At 37.1% G+C, this 13,311-nt stretch overlaps 1 protein-coding gene across 3 annotated transcripts; it reads left to right on the forward strand.

Moving 5' to 3' along the window:
* Window positions 1-4,621: 4,621 nt before the first annotated feature.
* On the forward strand, window positions 4,622-13,311 carry LOC115241261 (protein KIAA0100). 3 transcript variants are annotated; one of them, XM_029816929.1, is made up of 15 exons: window positions 4,622-5,009; window positions 5,089-5,215; window positions 5,280-5,471; window positions 5,574-5,825; window positions 6,023-6,187; window positions 6,287-6,499; window positions 6,581-6,848; window positions 6,942-7,164; window positions 7,251-7,369; window positions 7,459-7,779; window positions 8,117-10,654; window positions 10,777-11,021; window positions 11,084-12,140; window positions 12,580-12,797; window positions 12,899-13,311. In XM_029816929.1, exons 1-15 carry the CDS (start codon window positions 4,951-4,953, stop codon window positions 13,181-13,183), a joined length of 6,282 nt encoding a protein of 2,093 aa, XP_029672789.1. In that variant the 5' UTR covers window positions 4,622-4,950; the 3' UTR covers window positions 13,184-13,311. The 3 variants fall into 3 exon arrangements, with proteins under 3 accessions (XP_029672789.1, XP_029672790.1, XP_029672791.1); XM_029816930.1 differs by lacking the exons at window positions 4,622-5,009; window positions 5,089-5,215; window positions 5,280-5,471 and having other exon boundaries at window positions 5,689-5,825; window positions 5,998-6,187; XM_029816931.1 differs by lacking the exons at window positions 4,622-5,009; window positions 5,089-5,215; window positions 5,280-5,471 and having other exon boundaries at window positions 5,717-5,825; window positions 6,009-6,187.

Genomic DNA, 13,311 nt, shown 5'->3' on the forward strand with positions numbered 1-13,311 from the left:
TTAATATATTTTATGCTCAAATACATATTTAATAATATTTATAATTTGAAAAAGAAAGATTATCTTAAAAACGTTAATATTAAAAAAATGCTATTTCTTTGAAATCCAGAGCATGCAGTGGCACGCAGTTCACACTAGAACACAGGGTCTCTAGTTCACATGTACGTTGCTTGCGCGTGTGTGCGGCTTTCGCAAAATATCTTAAATGGCACGCTTGCTAGAGACTTTAGAGATATCTATGAAGGAGATATCTAATAATCATTTTTTCTTTGTTATAGACATGGCGTGATTGGAAATTCAATTTACTAAAACGAGTGGCTACATATAAGAGCTACACTGGAGGTACTGGAGGAGGACCACCAAAAACTTTAAATACAACTCCTGCTAAAGATGATTTATTAGAATTTTTAACTCCTAAAGCCACCGGGATGCCTAATATTCCAGGACGAGCTATTGGTGATGATTTATTTGTTCAGATAAGATCTGATTTAAATAAGCCATCATGCTCACAAAATTTAACGGAGTCCTCGTTCTCAAAGAATATACAGAAGCCTTTCTCATGGCAACAAAATTCGTATCTGGCAACAAAGTCGCATACTGTGACTTCAAAGACCTCAACGGAGAATGTTTTCTCTCAGAGTCTGCCAACTCTTCTCTGATAAGAGCCCGTCGCCAAGAAGTTTAATGATGCTAATATCTAAATAAAATAAGATATAGAAACAAGATTTAAAAAATCATCAAGAATTTCATGATGTTGCATAAATGGAAAATTTAAAATGTATTGTACCTGTAATTCATGAGGTATCGCAGTTTTTCTTCGTACTATCTCAGGCATTAATGGCACCAATTCTTCGATCAACAAACGACTTGTGTCCTTCGTTAGTCTAAAACAGTGCACATATTTGAATTTGTATTTATCAGTTTTTATATTTTATTTTAAAATCATTTCTATTCCTAATATTTAATATTTATTCCTAATACTTTCTCTATTTTACGCAGGGTCTTATTTTCAAGCTTTCAAGAAATTTGTGTGAAATAATGTACTTAACGTTAAAATTATAAAGCGTCACCAAAACATGTCACGACCATGAAGTAGAGAGAAGGAGATCGAACTTGATAGCGCGCAAGTCGAAAAAATGGCCCTGATTCGTGACCCCTAATTGAGAGGGAGTTCGCTGAAGGGAATAGTTTCTCATGGATGGACGCCATATTTAAAGCTAACCTAAAGCAGTGTCGTGGTCAGCTGTACATGTTGCATCGCTGCACATGTTTGTTGCTCCGATTTGCGATTATAAAGCCAAATAAACTGAGAGCATTAAAAAAGAGTTTCTTTTATTGTGTGCATTGTTATAACGTATTCCGACAGCGGGAGATGGAAAATATCCTCGTCGAAAGCAATAAAACAGAAAGGTAAGTAATAGAAGTAAACAAGTAAACTTTTGATTAAGTAAAGTGAATAAAATGCATAGCCTGAACCATCCTGGACATATTCAGGATGATCCTGAGGACGTTTTGTGCTGTCTGGGTTATGTACACGATAATAAAGAACGACCGATAAAAAAATATTTAAAAGTCATTTTAGAGACGTTCTGCTCGTTCTGCTTGCGCTCATTCCGCTCCATGAGGATGTAGGGACTTGAAATCCACGTAACGAAAATGACGGAACGGTATGTATGTACACATATACTTTGTTAAATTGGCAGCGTAGAGCAACGTGGTCAGTACAGAAACATGTGCTAGAAAAGCAGGAGCCAATCAGAACTCGTGCTAGAGAAGCAGATGCCAATCAGAACTCGCGCTGAAGATAAGCAGTACATTCTGCTTTTTCAGCGCGAGTTCTGATTGGCCTCTGCTTTTCTGCTTTCTGCTTTTCTTGCCAAGGTGTAAATCCGGCCTAAGGGTGCGAACCCATGCAGCGGAATAGCGTAACGCGGAACGAGAGCGGAACCAATCACGAGCGTTCTGCAGTTTTTGCAACGTGGATTTCAAGTCCTTACATCCCCATGGAGCGTAATGAGCACACCGCGGATCAATGCGCAACCAATCACGAACGTTCCGTTTTCAGTAGTTTCTAGCGGAATAGGTTTCGCAGATTGCGTAATGTACATACACATCTATACATATACACATGGTAGTAAAAGCTAACTTCAAAATTTTATTTTATCTCTCAAAAATAAGAAATAACTTGTAATAATTAATAATTTATCTCTGTTTCTGTACTGACCACGTTGCTCTACGCTGCCAACATGTTCACCATGATGAAAGTTATTGAATCGTTCGACCTGCTCGCTTTTAACAATTTCACTAGATTTTAATTACAGAATCGATGCCCAGATATGCAAAGCTAGATGGACGGGATCCGATATAGCCCACATTGCTAATTGGCCAGTTGCACATTAGGACTTTCTGATTGGTCAATCGTACTGGATTGGTCCATTTCCTTATGCATACATATATGGACCAATTAATTAATTTTCTTATGCATATGTTTTTGCGCTATGCAAAAATTAATTAATTGGTCCATATATGTATGCATAAAGAAATAGACCAATCCAGTACGATTGACCAATCAGTTTTAAGTCTTACTGCTTGTCTTTCTATGTGCCACGGCTCTCACAGCAATTTTAAGAGATGTTATATCAAGTTTTATAGTTCTTTTGTTTACCGCTCTATGACGTATCTACCTCGTATTCAAGTTTTTGTTACAGGCAAATATAAAGATTGCAAAGCGCGGCTAAAGATTAAAAATGTGTAATGGCTCCTACACACAAGACGCAGCGACGCGGCAAGCGTTGCCGCGTCCTGTGTCCTATATGCAGGAACCATAATATCTATTCATATCGGCTCAATTTCTGAATTCTAACAAAGGACTCTGAATATTAAACTGAAAATTTGGAAACCGAATAGATCAATAAAAAATTGTCTATTTATTGACTGCTTGAAACAAAATAAAAGTTTAATTTTTATACAAATCTTGAAATTTACGAATTATTAATAAGTTAATCACTTATTTAAATTTATATATTTAATTATAATTATTTATAACTATGCCAATATTCAGTTTTTATTGCATCTATATTAGTAATTATGCTTTGCAGGCGTGTTTTATTTTTATTGTGTTTTCGTCGTCACATTGGGCGCGTTCAGCAGAGAAAACCGCTCAGTAGCAATCGAACGTGATTGGCTCTTATACTTTTAGAACCAACAAATCAACGTCGAGTGTTGACAAGACAATAACTGAGCGCTTTCTCTGCCGAACGCGCTCAATGTGACAGCAGGCTATACTCGATTTTTGCTGCGTCACGTAATAACGCCAGACTATGCTTGATTTCTGCCGCATTTCTGCTGTTAGATCAGATATGGCAGACTTTGCTCGATATTTGCTATATATCTGCTGTAACGACATAATAGCAAATAATATTCGATTTTTGCTCCATTTTCTTTGTTATATTATATTGGCAAGCCATACTGCTAGAAATTAAGCTTAATGAGGACACAGCAGAGCGGAATCTGCTGCAAAGTCATGATTGAATTTGCTAGCATACTGCTGGCATCATAGACATAATATATCTAGGCCGGTATTCATAGTCCGTTCTTATATTCAAGATCGTCTTAAGTACGATCTTAATATAAGAACGGACTATGAATACCGGCCCTAGACCGAGTGTTGAGGAGTGGGGGCCAAGGTGCACGTAGAAAAAGACATACTCTGTTCCGTGCCCCTTGCGTTCTCTCTCATTCGCATGTAGCATAGCGAAAGAGTACGCTATGCTACGTGCGAGCGAGAGAGAACGTAAGGGGCACGAAACAGAGTATGTCCTTTTCTACGTGCATCTTTACCCCCACTTCTTAAATAAAGGCAAACGCTCGGTCTAGATATACTATGTCTATGGCTGGCATATACTGCTAGCATTTTGCTATCTGAGTTGTTTAATATAAAAAATAAAATAATTTGATATTGGTTTACAAACGTATTGATTTACAAACGTATATTTGTATTTACAAATAAATGATAGATAATTCTATTATTAAAAAACGTCTTTATCTATTAAAATATCTGCCAGTAACTGATTCCATAGCGTGCTATATTCATACAATTACAAATATGACATTTATCAATTATGTTATCATTGTAGACCGGGCATAAAACTTTTTCACGTGCAATGGACTTTAAGCCCGTATCAGATTACGCATTGAAGATCGAGATTGAAGATTGAAGATTGAAATTTGACTAATCAGAACAAAGAAATTTTAGTCCTTTTTGTTCTGATTAGTCAAATTCCAATCTTTAATCTTCAATCTTCCATTTTCAATATGTAGTCTGATACGGGCTTTACGCTTTTTACCAGGATTGTCCTTGCCATTGGCTGTCGCTAGTTAACGATACCGAAAACCGTTGATAGCAAGTTACTGAGGGCCAATTTCACCAAGCTCGGTTAGATTAACCGACGGTTAAAATTAGCAGGGTTCCAACTGAAATGATAAGAATGCTTGGTTTTCCTTCACCTCTATTTTCTGTTGGCCACCCTGCTAATTTTAACCGTCGATTAATCTAACCGGACTTTGTGTAATTGGCCCTGAATCCCTCTACAGTGCTGTGTTCCGATTCCCCACCCGGGTGTACTCGATATTATAGTATATGTCACGTATACTAGAATATCGGATGCACCCGGGTGGGGAATTGGAACACAGCCCAGTAGCGGGTTTCAAAAACTTGCTATCGACAATTTTCGGTATCGTTAATTAGCGACAGCCAATGGTAAGGACAATCCTGGTGAAAAGCGCTACTCTCATAGACTATCGCTCGCTAACGACAACGATAATTGTCGCAAAAAACGTTAGAGGATCCCGCTACAGGTTGCCCTATAAAAATAGAGAGCTATCCTTTTCTCATTAACCGAGGTGTAGTAAGAGAAATAGCGTCGTTCAGACGTAACACATGTCAAGAATATGACTGGATTATTTGCATTTTGCATAGTCTTTTTAATCCTTTATTGTTTTTTTACCCGGTAAGTATTAAAATTCAAATAAAAATAATGCCAGCATAAAATGGTTATATTACATAATTGTCATAATTATCTTGAATAGGATAGTACCAAGGTTATTAGCATGGATAGTGAAACGTTGTTATAAAATTCATTTGCGAGTGGGCCATATTTCTTTACCTTATTTTAGGCTTCGTGATGTAAATATAACTAAAAATGGTTTTACACTGGTGAGTTTTTCAAATTACATTTTATGCAAATATTAAAATACAATATAACAATATTTAATTTTAGCAAGTTGAAGAAATACGCATACGCAGCAGTTTCTTTAGCAGTGATGTAGCAAAATTATTAGCTGTTGTTATGAAAGATGTTAGAATAAATAAGGATGTTCCAGTTCACCCAACTTGTAAGATAAAACAATCTGATGAATTATTAGATTTTAGAAATAAGAAGATACCTCCAATAATAATAAAATCTGTGCAGGTATAAGATATTTATACAAAAAGTTAGAGTTTTATTTTTCCATATTATAGGATTACACTTATTATACGGAGAACATACTCATTATTAATTCCTATATTTTAGTTTATGGCTGTACATGTAGAAAACATAAGTTTACTTGTTCTTGGCAATGGTTGGTTGGCTAATGGAAATGCAGAAAGCTTAAGCTTAGATGCCAGTATTGTACATGGTGCATGCACGCTTTTAGCATCTGCCACCATTGTTGGTGGAACTATGAAATTACTGCAACATGCTTCCGATGCATGTCTCTCACAAGTAACATTTGCTGGAACAGTTGAAGCCACTTTTAAGGCTCAAGGAGAACTTTCAGTTGAGGTAGAGTATCAAAAATTTGTTGCCTCAATACTTAAATCTATATAAAAAGAATAGTCTTTTGATAATAAATATTGCTAATATTATATAGACACGATATCTATTTTATACCTAAAGATAATATATACAATGATTTTTAATAAGCAAATATCTGATTACTATCTGTTTTCAAAAGAAATTATATAGGGTCTGATTTATAGACATTATGTATCGGAATAGTTCAGACTGAAGGATCTGGTGGTGCAGGTCTCCTTCAGTTCTTAAAAGATAGAAGAACATTAAATACTACAACTTATACTTGCAGCAATGTACATTATAATTCCTCTAATAATTTAATAACTAGATTAGCACCTATTTTGCCCAAAGTAAGTCTTTTTACTATAAATAAATAATAATAGATATTAATGTAATCACTCTTATTGTAATCAAATGTATTGCTAGAGAGACATCAATAATACTTTTAGGACTTTACATTGAAAATCGGCAATTCATTGATAATAGCTGGTAGGGAAGATAGTAACATGATAGGTTTAGAAGGTACCTTAAGAAGTCTTCAAGTTCATGCAAAGTTTCAAGCTAACAGAACACGATTAAATATCACTGTAAACTTAGATGGTCTGTGCATACGTGGAAAACTCCCCATTTTAACCCTACATTCAATGTCAATTGATACAAAGGTAAAAGTTAAAAATATATTAATGAAAATAAATTAAACAAGAAAGTGTAATTAAGTCACGCTTGTTTAATTTTATATATAGCTAGAGGAGAATATTTTATTTATTGCCATACAGCTGAATACTCTTTCAATAATATATGATCATAAAGACTGGGAATTATTGCTGTATAATAATGAAAGTGGCATTTCAAAGCCTGTTAGCAATATATCACTGAAAAACAGGTTACCAAATTTTGAAATAACATTAAATACTGAGCTGTATGATTCTTCATTGAATATAAAATTGCCAGATGTACAACAAGCAGCTTGCAGTGTCACACACATGAAATTTTCATTGAATTTATCTGCAGGTGCACTATGCTTACTTTTTATTAAATTATGAATTGAAATATTAATTTCTTCTATGTATATGATATTGTATGTATTCTATGTCTTTGACACAGACAAAACCGAAAATTTAAATACAGAATTAGTCTTGGAGTCTTTATATTGTACTTTAAATGGTGCTAATGGCAACATCTCTGAAATGTCTCATCAATGGGGGAGCCCACTCTCTATAGGGGTATTGCTAGCAACAACCCGTAATAATGCTATGGGAATTGCAGTTGATGCTCTTATAGCAGAATGGAGTTTGGAGCTTGCAAAATTTCTTGAACAAGCTTATAAGTAATAGTAAAATTAGATATACAATATTAATACTTAAAAAGGAACATATGGCATACAGATAAAAATAATCATAAAAATTATTATAGATGCTACAAAAAGTATCAGCAACCAGTGACGAAAAGAAAAGTTACAGTATCATGTAATCCTATCCAATTGAATCTCAAAATAACAAATTGTAATCTATTCTTTATCGCAGAAAACAAATGTAAGTATATAATAATATATACATTTATATAACTGTATTTATATATACTGTTTAAAAATTTTGTCATACATTACATACATTTGTTTTAGTGTCTATAATGACGCGTTTAGATATAGCTACTTTGGAACAAAACACAAAGCGATTTGTAGGTGTGGCGGAAGGCATGAGCGCAATAACTCTCAATAAGGATGAACCGATTATGTGTCAACATGCGCAAACTTTAACTCATCCGTTTTTAGCAATACGAAAGTGCAAAGCTGCGATTAATTCTGATGCTATAAATATCAGTCTTGATGGCACTAATCTAGTATGGAGTCCTAATTTACATCTTCGTTTATTGCAAGTCTGGATGGAGTCTAAAGATTTCAGATCTATTGTCATGAAAGAAATTAGTGCAACTCGTATCGAAGGTAATAATAAGCCATTAATTTGACGAATTACTTCTCGAACGTGCTTGCATATTAATAGATTGTCAAGTTTGATACTGTGGTATTTGACGCCAGATCGGTTTAAGAATTTCACCTAACTCTTGCTGGTTCGTTGGTTGAACCTTTAAATTTCTTAACCGACGGCCAAGGATATCCCAAATATGTTCAATTAGGGAAAAAAACGTAATGTTTTAAACGTAAATGTTATTTGTTTCTTTTTCTAGAAACATTTACCAAACCTAATTATTAATTACTAATTAATTATGGTCAACATCCTGTATTTAGGTATATAAAGCAATTATTTTTGCTTCACTTTTAGAGGTGCATAGAAAGAAACGTGTTTTGGATTTACTAGCCACGGGTGGGATTACTATTTCTATAGACATTTCCACTAAACATTTCTTGATATTGACGTCTGATCAATTACGCTGGTCGCAAGGCGAATGGAGACTCACCTACATTCGAGTTACCTTAGATATTGCTGATGTAATTATGATTGAGGGTTTCGAGTTAGTCAGAGTACTCAATAATACTGAAGTGCGAGTAGAAAGGCAAAGCAACGAAGGTTTCGTATTGGATTGGAATGAGTGCTGGGCATTAAATATCGATTCTATTAAAATCTGTTTTCCATATGAGCATCAATTTACAAACGCGATACAGAATGAGTTATTTAGTATCAGAAAATGGTTAAAAGAGATTCATTCCTCGAACATGCTTAAACAGGAATCTCTGCCCTGCGATTTGATCATCAAGATCAAAGAGTGGACATTCGAGGTCAGTGATGATCCATTTGAAGTACGTTTGCGTGACAATTACGAACTATTAGAAGATGAATATAAGGAAAGTTTGAAACGGCAAGCGATGTTGGATGCCAAGGTGCAGGAGCTCTGCCGTGCGCATTTATTGCTTCCACAAGGAAAAGTCGAAGAATTATATGCCAGTTTAAATAAGAAAAATGCAGAAATCTATGTACAGAGATGGAAGCAAATGCAACGAACAGGTCCCGCGAGGACTCGATTGTTTGCATGGACCATGTTGGATCTAGATATATTAGCCTTAGCTGATCCCTCCATAAACGGCATAGAGAGACAAGTGAGAGCTCTTAAAGAGATGGATCCGGAAACACCTTGGCCTGAAGATGGTTTAGAATTCAGCACATTATGGATCCGAGGAATCAGCCTAAAATGCGCGGAGTGGAAACTTCAGCTTCGCGATTTCCCACAGCCACTGCTTTTAGTGGAAAGTCTAAATGTATGGGGTAGGTTAGCCGGGGCAGAAGCTCTGGCGCCATTGAGGGCTAAGAGAACCGTCAGAATTGAAATTGGTGCACCCTGGGAGGATATAGTGGTAGAAAGGGGAATGACATCTTTGAAGTATTATCACGATCTTAATTGGGACATCGACAAATTCAGATATGCGTTTGGACCATGCTGGGAACCAGTAATAGCTCAGTGTAACCTCAGCTTTGAGAAGATTCTTCACCCATCGAGAGATCCGAGCCCACCGTTGCCATTTTGGGATAAAATGCGACTAGCCCTTCACGGTAGATTGACGCTTTGTGTGAAACAGTTGACGGTATTGCTGCACGGTTCTCTGGATCCATACAACACTACAGAAGAGATGGAACTCACATGGACTGGACTGGCGCTCGATTGGACACAAGGGAAAATTATTATCAAAGGAGATCTTGACGTGTACGTGCGTACAGCTAGCAAATATGATGATTGCCGATTATTACACCTGCCTAATGTCAGATTAAGTATCAAATTAGCATGGGTATGCCTAGGCGATCCGCGTGATCATCACGCTGCTATACCCTGCGCCCCAGATCGATTACCCGAGTATTCAAGCAATCAAGAACATGACTCGTTCAGAGCGTTTCGCTCTCAAAATCTTAATGTTAGTCTCTCTCTCGAGACTAAGCCAACTGGATCACCTACGCTGGCTAGCGCGCCAACAGCATTACTCTATGGTAGTACGTTGAGATGGTTCGAGAATCTCAAATTAATATTATCAGGCGCAACAAGACCTACGAGAAAAGGTCCTTTGTTCAAGAACATTAGGCCTAGAAAGAAACAACTCAGCAGGCACTACAGGAAAGTCCGGCTGACTCTAGCCTTTCATCGTTTCCATGTCAATTATTGGATGTCATTTGCCATGCAACGCGGCTTCGAGGTGACCGGTGGTAGAGTAGCCTGCAGTTCGGAGCATAATCTAGCACTACATCCAATTGATGACGGATTAATCCATCGGCCACGGGCAGAATGGTCTGTTGTGTACATGAATTGTGAATTGAGTGATGCCGAGATTTGGCTGAAAAACGCACTACAAGAAGACGAAGTAGAGAGCGCGTCGTTGCGTCAACCAGTTGAGAAGTGTTACTGCTTGAGTGTAGCACGTGTCAGCTATGGGAGAGAGGCAATGGTCACCGGTGTAAGCGGCGACACACCGATTCATCGACTGGTCGTGCATGATCTACGAGGCGCCTGGACGAAGACTAATCGCGATGTTGCGTTTGCACTCTTTGACTCCTTTATCAAGACTCAGCAGCTTAAGAAGAATTTATCAACCGCGGCACTCAAAGGTTTCCACAGGGATAACAGTTCAACGCCACATAAGAACCGTGCCACTAGACCGACCGTAGTCGACCAACAGAGCACGCCCGCACAAGCAACACCGTCCTCTTCAGTGAAGCCGCAGCAAGGTGAGGTGGTGGGAATGCTGCAGAGGTTGATAGCGGAAGCTGTGAACAAACCTGTGGCTTTCAGTGATGATCTATCAGTGCAGACTAGGGGACAACAACTACGCGGATTAGCAGCATGCCATCAAGATGATGTCTTACATAAAAACTGGCTAAGTATATATTTTTTACCTCATTTTTATTCGTAAACATTACAAATAATGTTTTGTGTCAAATGAAGAATTGTATCTTTATTTTACCAATGCAAAAGATGAGAACTTAAACAAAATTTTTCTTAGTCGCTTTGGTGAATAGCCAAGTGCTGTTGAAAGGCATCGAGACTCGCGGCTACGTTATTCTATCGGCTGCTAAAGCGGAGATACTGCAGAGAGTCCATCACCCGGTTTGGAAGGAGCGATCTCTTGTACCGAAAACAACTTGGGTCGGCTCGTTGGAATGCATGCAATACTACGCTACTGTATGCGCGAACATCGACGATAATATCGACGATAATATTATGTGGCTGACATTGGATAATATACAGGTATATCTGTCAAAATGTGAGAAATATATATGTAGCAAAAATTAGCATGTATCACATTTTAGGAGAAAGATTCCACCATCATAGTTGGTCTGCCAGATGTTCCGGCTCTGGTGGGATCTGGTCAGAGCGTCGGTGGAGTGGTTAGTCAAACAGTAGGAGGCGGTGGCGGTCCTCAGCATCAATTACAACGCATAGTGTCTCGATGTAAATGCGAGTTCTTTTATGTCGGTTATGGTCAAACATTGGACGTGAGTTCTGTGGATCAAATACCACCTCCACCAAGAGAAGAAGTTAGTCCATGGGAAAGAAAAGATTTGACCGCGGCTGACGCGTTTACATTGATGCATCATGATCTGGATGTATGCACCAATTCGTTGCAATATGCAATGATTTTGGACATAGTTAATAACTTATTGCTGTACGTGGAGCCGAGGCGAAAGGAAGCTTCGGAGAGATTGCAGAGGATGAGATTCCAATTACAATTACATTCTGTTGAAGACCAGAAAAGACCAATACAGCAATTACAGAATACAGTGCGCGGTTTAGTGGCGAAATTAAGGCGCTTGGAACGCGAAACATATTTAGTACAGAAGGCACTGGCCGAAGAGTCAAGTCCAGAGTTATTGACGGAAATGGAACGTTTAGAAACAAATGTTTTTGAATGTAAAGAACAACTTAGTGCCAAGGCGGAAGAATTGGATGTCATGTTGAATTGTTATAAAGAGACCACTGCACCAGCGGCCGCGTCGGCTACGCTAAAGGATAAACCGGCTGCAGTGGCTAGAGTGGCTGAGATTTGCTTTAAACATGCACAATGGAGGCTGACGGACGCAGACGGTCAGCTAGGTATAGCCGATCTTATTTTGACTAATTTCCTTTATACAAAAACCAGCAAAACTGATGACTCGGTAGAACATTTGTTGGAACTGGGATACGTCCGGATGACGAATCTATTACCAAATCAAACCTATACAGAAGTACTTGTACCCACGGAGTTACAAAGCAATATGCCTGTAGATCGGCAAAGGGCTCTTCGAGTCTTCTGCAGAGAAAAAGCGCCAGTAGCGGGGATATCTGTGAAGGAGCATTTTGAGATCAATGTGGTACCCCTTACAATAGGTAAATTAAAATATAACTCTAGTACTATAGTAACTATAGTATACAATATACAGTTTTATTTTGATACGTCATGTTATGTATCATTTTTTAGTTCTCGTCTTTTTTGTTTTGTTTGATTGCTGTTTTATTGTTCCCGTTTTCTTTTACTCCGTTTGATTGTGATTTTGTTTTGTTTTTATCCTGTTTTTATTTCATTATTGGATTTATCTTATATATAATTTAATTTTTATAAATTATCTTATTTTTAATGTCGCGTTTCTCTCTCTTTCTGCTCAGCTGGAGTGGACAGAATTTGCTTTCTTCATTTCACTTTTGATTTTTGATACGTTTTGCATTATCATCTTCACTTGGATTATATAGATCTTTTTCAATTTTGTAAATTATAAATCATTATTTAGTTCTTTTAATTTATGAAATTATCGTTTTGCTTTTTTTTTAGGTCTGACAAAAAAATTCTTTAATACTATGCTCAAGTTTTGTTTTCCTGAGAGAGATCCGGAAGGCATAGAGGAAGCACCAGCACCTCAACGTGACTCCTCCTTTTATGTACCTATCGAGAGGAGAGACGACGTGGAGAAGATGAAAGAGAGGGCAGATAAAAACAAATTATTTATATATATTAAGATACCGGAAGTACCTGTACGCGTATCATATAAGGTAATGATCTTCTAATAAATTAAAAAAGAAAATATTTTTTTGTTGCTCTCATTTGCTTTCATGCAAATTATTTGTTAAACTTATTTAATTTATTCTTGCAGGGAAACAAAGAAAAAAATCTTGAAGATGTGCGTGATTTTGCGCTAGTTATACCAACTTTGGAGTATCATAACGTGACGTGGACATGGCTAGATCTGTTGCTCGCTATGAAGAGCGATTCTAGGCGTGTAATACTGAGCCAAGCCATCAAACAAAAATTGCAGATAAAACCGAGAGGGCCGCCCGAGGAATCCGTGCCGCAGGAACAGGATAAAGCTCGTCTTTTATTAGGTACCAGACATCTTCCTGGAGACGCGAGAAAAAAAAATGTATTTAAATTTAAGTAATTTGTACATGCTATAATTTATATGTATTATAGTAATTTATTTATTAATAGCATTGTTATAAATGTTATGTACACAAGCTTATATTCGTCTCTTATACAAAAAAAATAAATTGCATAAAAGAAAAATAA

This window comes from Formica exsecta, unplaced genomic scaffold (assembly GCF_003651465.1).
Source record: "Formica exsecta isolate Colony F162 unplaced genomic scaffold, ASM365146v1 scaffold473, whole genome shotgun sequence".
NCBI classification, from domain to species: Eukaryota; Metazoa; Arthropoda; class Insecta; order Hymenoptera; family Formicidae; genus Formica; species Formica exsecta.